The sequence below is a fragment of the Anopheles merus genome, unplaced genomic scaffold (genome assembly GCF_017562075.2).
Source record: "Anopheles merus strain MAF unplaced genomic scaffold, AmerM5.1 LNR4000743, whole genome shotgun sequence".
In the NCBI taxonomy this organism is placed as follows: Eukaryota; Metazoa; Arthropoda; class Insecta; order Diptera; family Culicidae; genus Anopheles; species Anopheles merus.
In genome coordinates, this window is record NW_024428323.1 from 1 (window position 1) to 18,426 (window position 18,426).

The window sequence follows — 18,426 nt, forward strand, 5'->3', positions numbered from 1 at the left end:
CTATATTTATACTAAACAATCAGAGTATGATGCAGATCGGAACCACCACTGAAGGTGTAGGACTTTGAGAGAAGAACAGTCAAAAGAGTGTGTGTGTGAATGATTACGATACATTTGTCACGAAACGTTAAACCATGTGCTATATACCTTAGGTAAGAAACAAGTCACTTCACGACGCTATATGGGAAACGTGTTGGACTAATCGACATAATAATGGCATAAAAGCAAAACGATATTAATCACAACTAACACAACAAAAAAACATGCATGCAAATTACACTGTACACAAACACAGCGTATCCAATCATCTTAGTGGTACGAAATGTTATTGAAACAACACTCACTTTCCCAGACACATAAAAAGAACATATTAAACAACCATCATTGCTGCAGATACTGAGCAGGTAATCAATTCGTTTACGAATATTGCGATTTTTACTAATAAATCCCTAATAAATGTGACGCAGAAAATCAAACTTTACAGCGGATTTCATTTTTCTAGTTTAAGTGTATCGATTTCTTCATTTCAAAAAATCTTTCTTTTGAGCTAATAAAATATCCAATGTTTCGAGGACGTTTCAAGGAGTTTTCGTCCAACCGAGCCATCGCCAATCATTACTGTCGTAAAAATTAAAGCAAATATCACATAATTTTAATTGGTATTCAATGGGGTAAGTTTTTAATTAATTTTGTAAATGCATGAGTTTTTTTTTGTGTTGTAAAAAAACAATGGATTTTGATGAATAATGGCTAAAATAACATCACATTTGTCCACAAAAAAAAATAGCAAACAAGTTCAGAACACAGAACAAATGGCGCCAGTTCACAGGATGGCAATAGATGTCGTTAATGTGTAACACTCTCCGTTTGAAATTGAATGTGATAACGAGCTGTTATTTCAGGCAGTTATTTTACGCCTCGATACTTATTTGTACCAGTAGAAGATGAGAAGAAAAAACTGATGATGGTTTCTCTTGTTACTAAATAAAATTGCTTCGTTTATTGTTGATTTAGAGCCAACGTCTTCATGTAGTGTAATTATTAATATAACAGAATTAAGTCACTGTAAGCTGCTTGGTGAACGTCAGACGTTGAAGTGCTTTCAAAGCAAAATAAGGCAATAAATTATAATAAAAAAAAAGAATCTCACCTACAAACCCAACGTTCAGCTTCAACCACAACTTCTCCACCATCTATCTAGTTTACAATTTACTTTTCGTAGTATCCGTTGTTCCGGTAGCCGGTGGCGGACTCGATGCCGTTGCCGTATCTATACCATCGCGTAGCGGAACTTTCGCCGTCCGTCCAAATAATACATTGCCTCGTGGTACGTCTTGGGCATTATCTTCGGCAATCGTTCAGCGACCGAGTACGTGTAGTAAAACTGTTTGTCGTCGTTTGCTGTCCAGTGACGGCATCGTACACATCCGCCAGAACGACAATTTCCATATAGTGAAGATCGGTAAAAATGACATGGGCCTGCATGTTTAGCATCGACGAGACGTCTACCGGATGATGGAAGCTAATGTCCGAAATGTGTTCCAGCTTAGGACGTCGCTTGGCAAAGTTGTACGCCAACGCCCAGCTCAACTCTAGCGCATTGCGCATCAGAAAGCCGCCAAACACTTTGTTGTGTGCGTTACGATCTTCAGGATGGGAAAACACGATGTTCGCCATGGTGGCATCCTCCATCCATACGTAACCGGGCGGCAGGATACGTTTGTTGAACGCTTTGCTTTTCGTATCGATCGATTTAACGAACAGTTCGTGCACCATGCGCTGTTCGAAGTCGTTCGGTTCCGTCTTGAGCAAATCTTCCTGCTGCATCTGTATGCGTCGTTTTTTGCGTGCTGCAAAATAAATAAAATAACAGTATTTTATAATAGCTCGTACATTCACTGAATGTCCACAAGGGCATTCTTACATTCTCCTCCGTCAAAGATTGCTTTCTCCTCTTCGTTAGCAGGCACTAGGGGATTTATGAAGGCTGCCTTGGTGTTGGTAGCGTCCCTAGCGGCCATCAGAAACAGTGCGCGGGTAAGCTTGCGCCACTTGCCATGCAGCTTCTGTTCCATCCAGACCACTACCTCCACCGACGAACGGCCTACCCAGCTCACATGACCGGAAAGCCGAATGTCAGCATCATGCGTTGGCACTAGATCGGTAAAGTCTATTTTGTCAACCAAAACGGTTACAAACGTGTACGGCAATGAAACTCCTTCCGGTAGATCCGGCACGAGTACATGCTTGTGGACGACCCAAACTGGAAAACGAAAATAATACATAACGTAACACGATTTGCACATCAGCGTACCGCATCAGCTTACGGCAAACATGTCCATATCTTCCATCAACGACCAACGCGAACGTTTCCCATGAAACCGACGTACTTGTCCTTGAGAATTTTATCTGTTGTCAGCGGAATTATGGCCGATGTAAATGAATCCTGCATACTGCGGGGTGGCAGGGCACTAACCGATTGCGGCACGTACTTTACCAGATGTTCGCGGGTGCTCACGAACGGCGTGTACCCGACTTCGATTCCAAGTTTTTGTATTATCGTTTGTTTTACTAAAAGAAAAAGAGAAAGAGACAATTTTACACCTCACAGAAAGTGAAAACAGCAAACCGGATTAATTTAGTCAGATAGTAAACAGCACAAAACCGACCAGTCATCGTTCGGGTTCAGGGTCAAAGTCTAGCATTTCGGAATCAGAATCACACCGTTTCCTCCGAAGGCGTAAACATATCTTATGACATCACCGGATTCCATCCCTTCCCACCAACTACGTACCATCGTTCATCGTCCCGGCCGTACACTCCAAATCGCCACGCAAATAGTTAATGCTGGAATACATCCTGAAGGAAAAAGAAAGCAAACGTCTTACTATGTAACGTCGAGCGAGTCTTACGCACGTTCGCTTCAGTGCACGTTTTAATTACCTATGACCGCCTAACGTCACTGGAGAGGCCCTTGTTTTCGTATCACTTATCAGCGCGTTGGCCGTGGCGACATTTGCGATGCGTTGGTATTGGACGGTTCCATATCGTTTCGGCTGCAGACTGCCACAAAATTGTCGCTGCACAATATTCGGTAAACCACCAAATCGAACTCTGGTTGCAATCATCTTGCTGGCCAATCTTCCGCAGCGACGAGCAACTTGCTATGTATCTCCAATTCACGAGGTTACTGATGAGTAAGCAGAGCTTTTCTAATGAGACGCGCACTGTTTCTCCCACCAGTGGGTTTGTTTACGATTTTTTTTTTCTTTTTTTCAGCAGCACTGACAGCCGCTCTATCCACCTATGAGTTTGAGAAATTCATTTTGTTGGCAATATTTCTTATCTATTTTTTAGACTATCTTATGCATGAGATTTTATTAGATTTTCATAAAATGCTCTGTATTGTGTAATGGAAACAGAATAAAATCAAATCACCCGAAAAACGCGATTTTAATTTACTGAACGAAACACCGGCCCTTTTGTATATTCTTTCGTTAAGTCTACCGGTGTCATTCTTCTGACAGCTGTCTTCCTTCGGATGATTCGAAGCGATACTCGACGAAAGAAAAAAAAATACACACAAAATCTGTGTTCCCTATATTTTCGGAACATACTACACCTGTTTATTATATTTATTCACATCTCTTGAATGTTGTGCATCGTCGCATCGTAGATAGACTGGTTTTGTAAACATCTGCCTGCCGGCCAGACCTGCTAGTGCAGCAGTGGCCCGGGAAAGATGCTTCCGGCCACGGGATTATTTCGGACCATTAATTGTCCCTTCTACGAGAAAGATCTCTGCACCAGGCCGTTCTGCCACTTCAAGCACGCAAAAACAGGTAATTAACGGCTGCCGGCGCGCGTTACAACATGTCCTCCAGCTCGTCACCATCATTTCATTGTAATTGCAGTTCCACCTCCGGTTGTGAAATACAGTGCCACTCCGAAAAGCCTGCTCAGCCAACCGGGAGTGACGGACCAAACCGATGGAGGAGCTGACCCGATCGTACGAAAGAAGCCCAAGCTTGAATACATCCCCGTGTCCACCGTTGCTCCGAAGTATATTCCGTCCAGTGCTGCAAAACCGCCGCTGCAGCCAAACAAACGAATGGCGAAAAAGTTCCAGAAACTGATTCGTCCGAAAGCAACGATCAATCGACAGCAGCAGTACCAGATAAGCCGAAACAACCGCAAGATGATACGGCCAAGGAGGCACCGCAGGTGGACGTTTCTGCCAGCAAACCAGCAGCGGAAAAGGGCACAGAAAAGCAGGAAGTTGTGGAGGCAGGAAAGAAGCAGGAAAAAGGGGAGAATGGGGTGGCAAAAGCCCCCATTGAGAAGAAATCATCAGAGGAAACGAAACATCACAGCAGCACTTCGAAGCACCATCACTCGTCGACCAGTGATGCCGATCGGAAAAAAGACTCCAGCCACCGTAGTCACAGCTCTAGTTCCCGATCGAAATCCTCATCCTCATCGCACGACAAAAAGCATCGATCATCCGAATCATCTAGCAAAGAGAAATCCAGCAGCAAAAAGCAGCAGCACCGCCACCACCACTAGCAGTAGCAGTAGCAGTAAAAACAAACATCGAGATAAAGAAAAGAAAGTTCCAGAAGCCACTCGTCGAAACATTCCTCGGACCGGGATCGGCATCGAAGCTCATCGGAAAAGGAGCGATCGCACAGTAAAAGCAGCTCGTCCAAGAGCAGCAGTAGTAAGAGTAAAAGCAGCACCAGTAATAGTAATAATAGCAGTAGCAGCAGGAAAAAGGAACACCACAGCAGCACATCGTCCTCCTCTTCGTCGGCCAAATCGTCCAGCAAATCTGGCGCAACGGAGAAAACTGCTCCGGAACCCAAACGTACGCCGGCGCTCGAGGAAGAAATCTACCAAGAACTGATAAACAATCCGCCGAGCGACATCGATATCGACAGTGACGAGGACGACGTGATGCAGCAGTGTAAAATGATCTTTGAAGAGTACGAAGCGGACGAACCGAAACCTCAGCAGGAGGAAACCAAATCGAATGGGCAGGTTGATCTGATAGACATGTTCGCGGATAAGTACTACGATGACAATCGGAAGAAGCGTGCATACATACGCTAACCACCACATCGAAGCTAACGCCGGTGGTAGAGAAGAAAACAAACCACATGCAAAATGCAATCAAAGTAGGTATCCTTTCGGTGCATCGATCCCGTTCCAGAAGACGGGTCAATGCATCTAGTAGGCTGCATCGTATGTTAACCTCTTTTTTCTTTACTTTGCAGTCGGTCTATCTGCGACAGGAGATCGTACGAAAGCAACAGGAGGAGCTGGCGGTGAGAAAGCGAGCTGAGGAGGAATTGAAACGACAAGTCGAGGAGAAACCCGTAAAGCGATGTCAAAACCCCGCCGTTATCCCGCCCCCAGCAATGGAACGTCCATTTTGCCGGTCAGCACAAACGTGTTCTACAACAAATCTCCCGAAACGAGTGTCACCACGCCCAAAAGTAAGCGCTTTATTTGCACTATCACGCCCGCACAACACAGTTCAGTACAGGAAAGTGTTCTTTTTCCAGGTCGGTTTACACCCGCCGTCAATGTGCTAGCCTTCCAGAGGGCGAAGGAAAAGATTGAGCAGCTGAAAAAGAATCAGTCGCCGTACACGCCCGCTCAAACAGCTCCCAAGACAGGAGCTCGCGTAGCCCATGCCGGATCGGTGCTGGCGTCAAAGGCGGCTGCTGCGCCGGCGGCACAAGCACCGCCGATACTGGAACCGGCGTCAAGCAAAATATCGTACAACATTCGGATGCAGTATTACGGGCTAATGGTGAAGCACTGTTTGAACATTTTTCCACCAATGAGGATGCCTGGGAACGCGCACAAACGGAAGAATTGGCGGTGATGAAGAAATGCAGCACCGCCATGATTTACAAAAGCAGTGCGCTACTAACCATCAACAAGCTGCGCAAAGAGGCGCTCGAAACAGGGAATGAAGCAGCAGAAAAGTATGTTCCAATTAATCTAGTTTGTTGTTGTTGATATTTGAGTTTTGCATATTGTTTTATGTACTTGAAGGAACAAAACCGTATCTCACGATGTCATATTGGCTGGGAAAATGGTACACAACATATCCTGGAGTGTCAACAAGAAATTGTACGATATTTACCATTATTTCGCTAAATCAAAATTGCGGCATCTTTTGGCACATTCTTGTAACGATGTTTTCCGATTAAAAACTCACTGTCAAAATATTCCGCAAATACTTCGTTCCGCAACAAAAAAAAAAACTTCCCTAATCGCAATCGATTCTATTTTTAGGAAAACGGAAGTTAAAACATCCGCATACACAATCGACAATGCACCCAGCACCGTGGCGTACAAAATGATCCACGAGTGCAAACTGACAGAGGAGCAAATGCGTGCGAATGGCTTCCCTCGTGCCACCGAGGTTGCCGGAAAGGCTAAAATATTCACCCCGAAACCATCGCGACCACCGAACGAAAACGAACGCTACTGTTCCCGCTGCTCCAAAGTGTACAATCTGGAAACGTACGATGAGCCACAGGTGGACGCGTGTAACTACCATCCGAAGAGCACGTGCTACCGGCGCGGCTTTGCGGACAATCTGCACAACTGCTGCCAGCAACCGTCCGGGACGCCCGGCTGCATGTATGCAAACTACCACGTGTCCAGCTTCATGGACTATGACAATCTAACCGGGTTCGTGAAAACGATCGCACCGGCCGAAGACTACGAACCGTCGAAGAAGGATATATTCGCGCTCGATTGTGAAATGTGCTACACTACGGCCGGGTTAGAATTGACACGCGTTACCGTGGTCGATATTAACGAAAAGACTGTCTACGATACGCTCGTGAAGCCGTTAAATCGAGTAGTTGATTACAACACAAGGTAACCGGAAGGACAAGCCACCGTAATCCATGGCATTATACTTACATTATGTGATCAACAACCTTATTTTGGCTTTTCCTTACAGATTTTCGGGCATCACAGAGGAAATGTTGCGTAAAACTACCACAACGCTGTACAACGTGCAAGCCGTGCTACTGTCCATGTTTAATGCGGAAACCATTCTCATCGGACACAGCCTGAAAGTGACTTTAAAGCGCTCAAGTTGATACACGACGTGGTGGTCGATACGTCCGTGCTGTACCCACACAAGATGGGTCCACCGAAGAAGCGTGCGCTGAAAACACTGTGCATAGAGAATCTGAAGAAAATTATTCAAGAAAATGGTAATCATTTCGAGACTGACTTTAATTCTTTGAGTATCTGAATTAAATTTTCTTTTTATTTTGCGTTTCTTTTCACCAGATGCTGGACACGACAGTGCGGAAGATTCTGTTGTCTGCATCCAACTGATCAAACACTATCTGCGTAATCGCATTCTATGATCGATGAGTTCCCAAATGAAATCCGCAAAAAAGCACGCATGGTGCATGCGTTTTCATGCGTGTGCGTTCACACGGCATCGGCAACAAATTGTGGCGCCACTCGCGATTCTCACAAACAAATTAAGGTAGTATGCTCGCGGCTACCAATCCTGAACATCGATATTTATTTGTACATGCTCAACATTTTGATAATGTACAACCTGTTAGTTCGTTGAACGTAATTGAACTATCAATAAATTATTGTCAACCCTCTACTGCCTTACGTAAGAATAGAATGCATGGTAATGTGGCTGCACAGTACGCCGTATCATATGAATCTTTGACCAAAAATCAGCAATAAAAAACACACACAGTACTATGTGGAGCAAATAACAAGCATTTTAGCCTTTCTTCGGACCCCACTAAGGGAATTACCAATGATGTTTATTTTCGACAATTTTTTATTTTATTTTTGGTTTAATCTACAACGTTTGTAAGCTATCTGCTTGCTGCTACGCTACGCTTATTTGTACTTTGGAAATGCTAGCATTCATACTGGAAACGGGAATGTACACAGAAGAAGCAGTCAACCGGTCTGATGTAGAAAAGCACAAGCCGACCATTCGCTCAGAACACCATCACTAGATTCTGCAGCAATCGCAGAGGAGATGTAGTGCAGACGTTACGCTTCCGCGGACAGTAGTACCGACGAAGACACTTTGACAGCGACAGATCGCAATGGCACAGCCGGGATGCACACGAACCTGGACCACCCCATTCGCCGTGATCGATTGCTGGAAAACAGAACAAAAGTAACCAGTCAGCTAATAGTTAATAGGTCATCAGATTTTTTTTTTTGCGTTATCTATACATACCACACAACGGACGACCCCGATAGCACTTCCAAAGATACGGCACGAAGTACTCCAAAAACATCGGACAGCTGGCGGTGCTGTAGCAGTAGTCATGCATCTTGCAGCAGCGATCAATCCCATCCAGCGCTTGGCCGGATCCCAGAAAGCCACAGTAGCACCCGTAGCCCTTGTAGATGAGGGGATCACACCCGGTGGCACATTTGATCATCGAGTAGAGATTGTACACGCCACGCTTTGCGCGGCCATCGCGGGACGATTGGACTTCCACCTTGAGCGGATCCTCTTGTTCCGTTTCGTTGCTAGTGAGACAATAAAGAGTGGTTTAAAATATGACATGGTATGATTTGGACAATAATTTATGCAGTTTGAAAGAAGTCGCTAGAAGTTGAAATTTCCGCGATCGGTGAACCTCAGCTATGTTTTAACGACCAAGTTAGAAGTAGATGCGCAACCGGATGCAGTGAATCAAAATTAGAAGCGAAATCTTTGGAACCAAAATCCTTGTGTCCCTGACTACAAAGGTATGACGATGTGTGGCAATTTCAAGGCCACTGTGTAGATAAGCTCGGTTACAGGTGAGCGAACTAAACCAACCGATGCATATTTATATCAGTCATATAGGCCGATTAGCCAACGCACTGTGGTGTACCATGAAGATGAGTAATACATTCTCCTCAAACCTCAATGCTTGCAAAATTGAAATTTTAGATTGTTGGTAATAATGAACTTTACAAAATATGGCTAGCGATTTATAACATGTCCCAGCTTTAACGCGAGCCACTCAGTTAGCATGGAACATTCCTTGACCAAACCCGCAATGCGCGGATATCCGTGGACCACTTGAGAGTCACCAGTATGTGGCGATTATGTTGCTGCTCATACCAAACAACAACCCGCATTGCGTAAGTCATCACGATGTTGATGCTGCCTCGCTATATAGAATCGCTACAAAACGACTACAAACTGCCAGTGCCCTCTTCCACCATCATTACACCGTCCTGGTCCATCGGACGGGACCGCCGTGAGCTGATGATCAACATAGACAATGGTTCCCCGTGCCAATCCGCGAAAATAGTCAAAAGCAACATCGGTGGAACAAGTGCGTGAATAAGTGTCTGAACATGCGTAATATGGAAAAGAAAGCGCAACATATGGCGGTTGTGTTAGTCGTCCATGCCGTTAATTCGTGTAAATGAAAGTGAAACAGTGAGAACCGAGTCCGAGAGTCACTCATCATAGGCGAGGAAAAATAATCCAAATGAGCGTTAAACAAACAACTTCTGCTTTTTTGTGGTGGAATGTGCGCCTCGACTCGTACGTCAGGGTATCTTTCATAGGCGCGGGATTTCTTTCCGCATCTTTGCGCGGGCTGCGCGCCAACGGACTGCAAACAAGTTCGTGCCGTGAGGAAATGGGTTCCGCACACTACGCACGCGAGAAAAACGTGCGACACAAGCGGCCCGGTACACCTTACACCTTCTGCCCTACATTGGCGAAAGCCGACCATGACTGACCGACCGACTGAGCGTGTGTTACTGCATCACACTGACTTACTTACGGGAGTGCACTCTTTATCAGAAGACCCAGTTGTGTGCTCTTTCATTTTCATCTTCGCTTCACTTTCCACCGTGCGGTTTGGCGGAGCGCATCTTACGCAATCTCTCAGAGTCTTCAGAGTGCGGGTTAATTGCCCGACAAAAAGTACCGACAATGGTCATCTCGCTGGCAGACCCAGCTTGGGAGCAAAACAATGCCCGAGCGCCCCAACCATAACGTCTCGTACAACATCGCACTCCGCACTTACCTCCAGCGCCACTTGGTCGAGTGTCCGAAGGGATTGTTGGCCCGCGCAATGAACACATCCTCGTCCCGGTGCGCATCGCGACTATTCGTGATGGGCCACTTGATGCGTGCGTTGCTCCCGTTGGTGCGCTTGTAGATTTCCTGCAGCTTCACGCCAACGTCTTCGCTTAGCAGGACGCCGGTCTGTTTGTAGCGGGCGGCGGCACTGGCAACTACCGTCTGGTTAACTGTCGCCTTCGACGCCGGTCCGAGGGCAGCCGTCGGTCGACTGGACGGTAGCTGCTGAGCGGCATTGAAACTTGCCTGCAGTTGCGTCGTCTGCGGGGCGAACGTTGTTTTAGGTCTGGACAAAAAGAGAAGAGTTTGAAGTGACGATCACACTACACGCAGCCGGGCGCGTGAGAACTCACTTTTCCAGCACGGGATGGTCGAAACGGTGGCCATGGTTTTCGCGCAACCCACCAGCCCATCCCTCGAGCCCAAGATCATCCCACCCGATGGTTGGCGTGTGTTTGTACGCGTAGGGCGTAAACAAAACGGTGGACGATGTTCGCCCAGCCGTCGAAGCGGACTTGCGCATGCTTTCCTTCAGCATACGTCGATTTTCCTCTTCCTCCAGGTCCCGGTTCAGCTCGTCCATAAACTTGATAAAGTTCCGCTCCGTGCGCACATTCTCCTCGACCACCTTACGCGTGCCATCGTCCATGGTGTCCTTGTCCAGGTGGTCGAAAATTTTCTTCTCCAGCTGCATGTCGCTGCCGGGACTGGCAACAATGCTGGCCCCCGTCCGGTTCGGCCTCTCGCTGAACTTGTTGATGGTGGTTACGTTCGGGAACTCGGCCTCCTCGAAGTCACTGCGCTGGTAGATGAGCTTGCGCACGTGGTTCTTGCCTTCCATCGGCAGCAGGAAGACGTACGTGGGGTTTAAGTTGTCCACGTTGAACAGCGACAGCAGATAACTATCCAGGGTGGTATTTTCTTCTCGAATGTTTAGTATGCGCTTGATGTGGCTTTTCATCTTGGTCGGCCCGAACGACCCTGCATGGTACCGGTGCGCGTGGTGATGCGCGTACATTGATTCCGTTGAGGGTGGCAGCGGGAAGATATCTGTATGTTGGGGAAGATGTTATTATTGCGTTGGAATTCGTGGCTATTTAGGTTTAACATAAATTCAATGTATGCAGATGCAGCAACATATAGTATACAGCAACGTATACTTCACCGAATTGTCCTAATACGAACTCAAACTCAATTTCCCATGAAGTTTGGTCTAAAGCCAGCACTGCATTAAAATTACAAAACCTTTCACTAATGCTGGTGGCAGGACAAATCGGTAACATTTTCCTCATTTCCTCCACCCAATAAAATTTACACTCACACACACACACACAACAACACACTTACCTACGGTAACGGCACCAACAGTGTAATGACCACCGGCAATCAGACACCCCAGCACTAAAGGCACCATCCACGCCCGTAATGAGCCATAGCGCGTTATTAAATTCACACAATTCGTCATAATGTTGCCGATCAACAATTACTCTACGAATGACCGAGCTCGGAAGGGCTCGATATTGCATAAGGGTAAGCCTTTCCTTCACTGCACTGCACTTGTGCTTGCCGCGTTACCGTCACAGACTATTCGAAACCCGTCCGGAATGCGTACGATCCGTCGTTAGGTGTACACTCTCTACACGTTTGCGATCATTTCTATCGAGCCTCTTATCGGATGCGTGGTCGCGATACGATACGTTTCCAGTCTGGCCGCAGTCTGCACGGCGCTTGCAAAGAAGTGAACCGTTGCCACCAACCTGCCGCACGGTACTGAGCAAGGCGCTGGTAATGCTGCTCCGAGCCAAGGCCTCACGCGCACGCTGCTCTTGAACGACGGACGTGCGCACGGTTTCCATTTCCCTCCTGAGGTGATCTGAGACGGTTTCCCCACCCGAGCGGATTAAGAGGAGCAAGTAAAAACTACCCTCTGCCCTACTCCCAGCTGCCTCTGAGATGGACTTGCTGACTAGACTCATGCACTTTCATGCGCTTTCCGTGTAAACATGAATTTTGGGGTTTTTTTTAAGTTGTGCGTTGTCTTACTTTTTTCAACACTTGCCATCAGGATGCCACCTGAATACTAATCGGCGGCACGCTAACTTCCGTTAGAGAGCGCTGCTACGATTTCGCTAAGTTCACTCACGTTTGACCTTCGGCATTAACCGTATTGGGTATTATTGAATTTGAAATTCCCGCTAGAAAGGCCTTCCTTGGGACCAAAAGCCCGGAAGTCCCGCCGATCCACGTAGGCGCCCGCCGTATGGTTCGGAAGACATTTCCTGAACCAATTCTAATTCATTCAACGTTAGCAGCAATAAATCTGTCCAGCTGGTGTGTCCCGGCGCCAAAGAAATTCGCACCAGCAGGTGCCCAGGGCACGTGGCAGCCGGGCTGCCGCAACTCGCCAGGCGCATGCTCTTGTTACAAAATTATAATCGCCATCGGTCGCGAGAGGAAACGTGCACATGAAAATCGTAAGTTATCCAATTACCCGCCCGTCTCCAAATCAAACATCAAACCGCCCTCCTCATAATGCTCATAATGGCGCTAGTTCCGCTTCACCTGGAACTTCACGGGTTTGTAACGCGTGTGCGTGTGTGTGTTTGTGGAGTTTGAAGTCAACGCTGGCTCGGCTGCTAAATCATACGCTCGAGACACGGGGTACTCGGTCTCCATCTACCAAACCGTGATTGCGGAAAGAGCGCCAACGAGTACTGCGGCATTTTCTTGGGTCGCCAGCAGCGTTTCGCGGAAAACTCGTTCATCTTCGCTGCACGATGGTGGGGAGTTGGACGCGCACTCGCCCCCCGCGCGTTTTGTTTTGCGTGCCGTCCTGCTGTCGCCGTTGTTCCGGCAGCATCTCTCGCGCCGGGTCGTGCCATAAACCAGCAACCGTCTCGTCTTTGTTTGTCTTGATTTGGCCCACTCCTGGTCGCGCACTGCTGTTGCGTAATGGGCTTAATTCGAATTAAACCGGCGTGCGCCAACCAGTTTCCATGCGTTTTGCGTTCCCTTTCGGGTGTGCTTGCTGCTTTTTTCTCCCCTTCATTCACGGCTATCATATTCGCATGGAGGGAAAAGTTGCCCCACTAAACGTTGCCTGAACGTTCGTGAGTGTACATCACGGTTTTCGGACGAATGGAGTGCAGATGCACGACAGCGGCGAGGGGCCAGGAAATATACTGTTGCTGTGAGTGTACGGGAACTGGTTTTTTTTTGTATCTGCGTAAGGTTAGCGTGAGGCTGTGCAAATATAGGTTGATAGTGCGAAATGTACAAGTTTCAGTTCGCGGGCTCCATTTAATAAATTGTCCGTCTAATAGCTGTTTGAATGGCTGCGCACGGCGTGAGCTAATCTTGTCGGTTAATTGAAATTGACACATTATCACAACAAGCAAACGAAAGTGTTTTAAGACGATTGAGGATCTGGTTGACTTCGAAAGCATGTCGCAAATGTTACCCAAAAATACTTAAACATCATAACGACTAATCAAAAAGCATGTCTAATGCAACAAACTTAAAAAAACCAGTCATTTCGGTTTAAGGTATTTTATTGATTAGAATATTGAAATTCATGTCGAGACACAGCACACCCCCCGTTCCCGCTTCCCCATTGATTAGCTTCTTCCGGCGGACGAGTTTCGCGTCGTGTTTTTTCGCGAGCTACGCTTGTGCGTGCTTCGGTCGCTGTCCCGGTCCTTCATTGCTTTCGGGTCCATCCCCGTCTCGATAATGGAATTGCTTTCCCGCATCAGCAGGCTGGCCGCAGCCGGCGAACAGAGATCATTCCGATTCAGCATGATCGCATTGGTGCACATGAGCAGTAAGTCGCGCTGAAACTCGGCCGTCGTCCGAATGTTCCCGTTCTCGATGTTGCGCTTGATCTGGGGCAAATCCATCGGCCGATAGATCAGGTGAGCCGTTTGATCCTCTGGCAGTGGTTTCTGGAACGCAGCCGCGTTCTTCGACGACGCGATCTTCGAGTAAACCGCCAGTATTGACTTCTTCCACACCCGGTAGTCCCGATCCTCGCTCGAGGCGGGCGAACCCGGTATGGAGTCCATCACCGGCGTGGACGAGTAGCTTCGTTTCATTTTCTCGTTCGGCTCATCGTCCTGCACCACGAACGGGCTTTCCGAGCGATCGCGATCGCGCAGCTTCCGCAGCGAACGGCCCTCTGTTTCCTCGCTTCGCGAATGACCCGCCAGGTCGTCGCGCAGCTTCTGTGCCTCGTCGGCCAGCCGGCGCCGCGAATAGTCGCGCTTCGCCTTGCCGATCTTCATCTCGATCAGTGAATCGTCATCGGTATCCGTCACCGTCAGCACGGGATCATCAGCGGGTGGTTTTTTCACCGGAGGCTCCACTTCTTTCACCTCCTCCGGTTCCTCGATCGTTTCCTGCGCATCGACAAACACCTCATCCTCCGATACGTGCTTCTCCTCTTTGGCCTTCCTGGTCGACAGCTGGACGATCGGTTCCTCGTCGTCCTTAAAGTCGTACTCGGCGGCAAGCTTTTCCATCGCTTCCTTCTTTGCCTTCGCCTCATCGGTGCATGGGGAGCTGGGTTCAACTTTCACTGCTTCCGATTTCACATCCTTCGGCAAAGCATTCGTTTCCAGCGGCGTGTGCTTTTCTGGCTCTGCCGCAGCTGGCAACGGTTTACTAGCCACCGGTTCGGTGTCCTCTTTCGAAGATACTTTATCATGACTCGCGGGCGCACTTTCCGACGTAACTTCCAGCGATGCTAGCGGTTTGTCGTCGGAATCTTCATCCTCCTCCATCGCTGTGGGTCCATTGTTCGGGCTCACCCTACCGTCTCGCTCCTCAAACTCTTCCTCTTCCTTGGCAGAATCTGACACGACGATCACACTTTCCGGCTGCTCTTGGCCGCTCGACTCCTCGCCGGTGTCTTTGTTGTCGTCACTGGATGGATCATTCGTCGCGGGAGAATTACTGGTGCTGTCCTCGATGGGAATTATTTCCACCTTAGCGTCGCTCGCCTCTTGACTCACTTGCTCATTCGCGGGCTGTGCAACAGTCGACTGCTGATCGACAGTTAACTTTTCGCTCGAAACTGTATCTTTCACATCCCCATTCGTGCCTTCCTCCTTTGGCTCACTTTTACTGGTTTCCAGCACTGGCGGTGGTGGTGGTGGTGCTGCTGCTGCTGCCGCTGTGCTGCTGCTGCCGCTGTTGCTACTGGCACTGCTACCACAGGAGTGGCGGATGAAGCGATTGTTGGTGGAGATTTAGGACGTTCCACCGAGGGTGCCTCGTTTTTTGAAACCGTTTCAGCAACATTTTCCTCCACCATTTCCGCCATCGACACGTCTTCCGTGTCCGCCATCAGTCCGATGTCCTTATCCTTCAAGTTGTCTTCCTCCATGATTGAATCGACTACATTCTTCAGATCGACGTCCTCCAGTATCATGCCACTCTCTTCATTTAAAATCTCATCCAAATCGTCCGGAATCAGATCTTCCAACACGTCCATCAGATCCTTCGCGGGATCTGCGTTGTCTTCGCTGTCCATCTCTGTGAAGAGCGCTTCGGACTTTGGGCCGCTTGACTCGTCCGTTTTAGATGCTGTGGCACCTTCCATATTGCTGCCATCTTCCTTATTTTCTAATTTTATCGTCTGCGGTTCTTTTCCATCGAACATGTTTGTGGATGCGGCGATAGCTTCCTGCTTGATGGTAACACCAAGCTGCGCATCCAGCTCAATCCCGCTAAGTGATCCAGCAGCACTGGCTGCCGGTGAGGAAGTCGCTTTGACGGAGCTTCCCGTACCACCTGTAAGCAGATTTGTGATGGTTGGCGATGCCACCGTCCGTTGTCCCGTGGATGGCGAATTTGCCGATACACCGGAACCCCTTGCCTCGCCGGATGTTTTCAGCAGAGACGTTAGCAAAGGAGAAGTGCCGGACTTACATGACCCTTGACTGTCCTCGTCGGTTTCGTCCTTAATTTTTATCGGTGGCGTGGGTGCTTTAGTAGCTGTCGGCGAGTTCGGGTACATCGGACGCCACTGACGCTCGAGCTCGAGCTTCTTCTCCTCCCGCTCCTTCAGCCATTGGGCGTGCTGTATCTGTTCCTTCTCCTTCTGTGCCTTTTCCTGCTCGATCTGTTTCCACATTTCGCGCAACTTTTTCTCATCCGTAACACCGCTCTGTATCAGTATGATGTCCTCCTTCACCTTGATGTACTGCTGCGTTTCCTCCTGGATCGTTTTCTTCAGCTCGATTATGCGCTCCTGCGTTAACTTCCGGAGGATGGATTCGCCCGGCGTTTCGACCGCCGCAACGCCGTCCCGCTCGGAAGCGGTCCGTTTCTTTCGCTTCGGCGTTTCGACATTCTCCAGCAGCTTGCCGTACTGGGCGGCACAGGACTTCTGCGCAAACCAATCGTTCGGTCGGTTCGCACCGCACAGCATCTTCAGCGACCGGCTCACCGACATCCAGTTCTGGTCGCCGCTACACGCAACCGACGAGGCGAGGCAGAGTTTCTCCCTAGTCGACCACTTATCCAGCGGCACCCGCTTCATCTGAAGCCGCTCCTGTATCGAACTCATGGCTGCAAAGAAGAGCGATTGTTGTAAGCTTTTCGGACACTTGCGGCCATCCGCGCTGTTACATTTCACTCACTTCCGTCCGCTATTTCGCTCTGGCACAGGCAAGTTCGTTCTTCCACCGTAGTACCTGCACTATTCAAACATTTTACAAGCACTATCGAATACGAAATAATGGCCCTTAAATGCTAATTTCACCCAAAACATAGGTAAATAGCAATACAAAAACTATTTCTCTAGCCCGACGCCGCAAAACGTAAACAAGAGAATGCGCTGGGCAAAGCGATGGAAGAAATTATTACCTTTCGCTCATTTTCTCAGGCTTCTCCCTTCGCCCTACAGCAAATCTGTCACGCAGCTCGTCGAGCTACCGTCCCTGGCAGAGTGACCAGAAATAACGATTTATCTGTACAGGCGTCCCCGAGTTACGACCCCCTCGAGTTGCGACGATTCGCAGATACGACGATTTTGATTTTGACAGTGAAAAGTTGTCATCGAGAAGAAATTGATGTATATTTTTGAATTTCTGAGCTGATAACCGTTACACACACATTTCCAAAGATTCCACTACTACCCGTTATTGTATATCTATATCGTGTAAACGATTTTTTGTGTAAAATTAATACATTATCGAACATTGTTTCAAATAAAAACACGATATGATAGATTTCGACTCTTCAACTTCGGTTATAAACTTAAAATTGACAGATATTCGACATACGACCTTTTCGACTTCCCAAGTGCCACAAATCCAAACACCACTAAACGCTTCTAAACGACTCAAGTTCTCTACCTAAACGGAATATAGAAAGACTTCGTTTAGCAGACGCCAAACGACTCATGCATTCTAAAAATAGCAAAAAAGCTGGTGGCGCTATCTGTTGGTGGGATACCCCAACCAGTTGAGCTTCATCGCTTGGAGGAGAGCTTTCTCATTTCCTCTGTACTGTTGTATGGTTTCGCATTGAAGTTATGCATCGCTAGAACTAGAACGGCGATACGATTGTTTAAATACTAACTCCAACGAAACCACCAGCACTAAAGCAAGTGAGATTTGAGCAATGGTCATTGGTGTTGATACCCACGTATCTAACCACACGACCATTATATAGATTTTTGCTCAGAAAGTTAGAAGGCTATATAGGTCATAATAAAATGCACTTGTCGAAACACATTGCAAGAAAAGGATAGCAATATAATGATGAGTTGTAATACGCCATCTATTGATCAAACCAATGAAGCTGTGGAGCTTTCATTTTTTTTCTATGGATATTCAATTTTCCAGTCGTTTAAGCTTAATCTGTGGCGCTTGGGTTACGCCTTGCGTTGGGCCTTTTTTTCGGTCCCAAATACAGTCGTATCTCGGGGGACACCTGTATTCCTACCGATTTTTGATATGCCTACCGATTCACAGATGACCACCCTAAACTAACGGAAATTTCATTTATCCTACCGAAAATCACAGAATTTCTCATAATTCTGACCGAAAAGTCATAAAACCATTTACCAAATGATTTAAAGCTGTAAACTCCATCTGAAACATGGAAATCATCAGCGACCAGAACCAGAAGTTCAACACTGACAACTAAGGCCCGTGTCTGTACATTATGAGATGCGATCAAAATGGACGTGCTGGTAATACAAATGGAAACGCCTACCGAAAACTACCGATAAAATGTTGACGCTCCTACCGAAAACCGCCAATAAAAATCTGGCCACACTGGCGTCAGATAGCCGC

At 47.7% G+C, this 18,426-nt stretch overlaps 2 protein-coding genes and 2 pseudogenes across 2 annotated transcripts; 1 reads left to right on the forward strand and 3 right to left on the reverse strand.

Moving 5' to 3' along the window:
• Window positions 1-1,162: 1,162 nt before the first annotated feature.
• Window positions 1,163-3,227, reverse strand: LOC121602974 (annotated as a pseudogene).
• A 342-nt stretch (window positions 3,228-3,569) lies between these two features.
• Window positions 3,570-7,417, forward strand: LOC121602972 (annotated as a pseudogene).
• A 595-nt stretch (window positions 7,418-8,012) lies between these two features.
• Window positions 8,013-12,063, reverse strand: LOC121602973. Its single transcript, XM_041931718.1, has 5 exons — window positions 11,468-12,063; window positions 10,474-11,170; window positions 10,065-10,406; window positions 8,261-8,559; window positions 8,013-8,179 (listed from the first exon to the last, which is right to left on the reverse strand). Exons 1-5 carry the CDS (start codon window positions 11,583-11,585, stop codon window positions 8,013-8,015), a joined length of 1,623 nt encoding a protein of 540 aa, XP_041787652.1. The 5' UTR covers window positions 11,586-12,063.
• A 1,670-nt stretch (window positions 12,064-13,733) lies between these two features.
• Window positions 13,734-17,007, reverse strand: LOC121602975 (bromodomain-containing protein 8-like). The gene is given in 3 exon segments (XM_041931719.1): window positions 13,734-15,296; window positions 15,299-16,693; window positions 16,765-17,007. Coding segments are annotated over 2 exon segments (2,952 nt in total). The 5' UTR covers window positions 16,692-16,693; window positions 16,765-17,007; the 3' UTR covers window positions 13,734-13,737.
• Window positions 17,008-18,426: the final 1,419 nt, after the last annotated feature.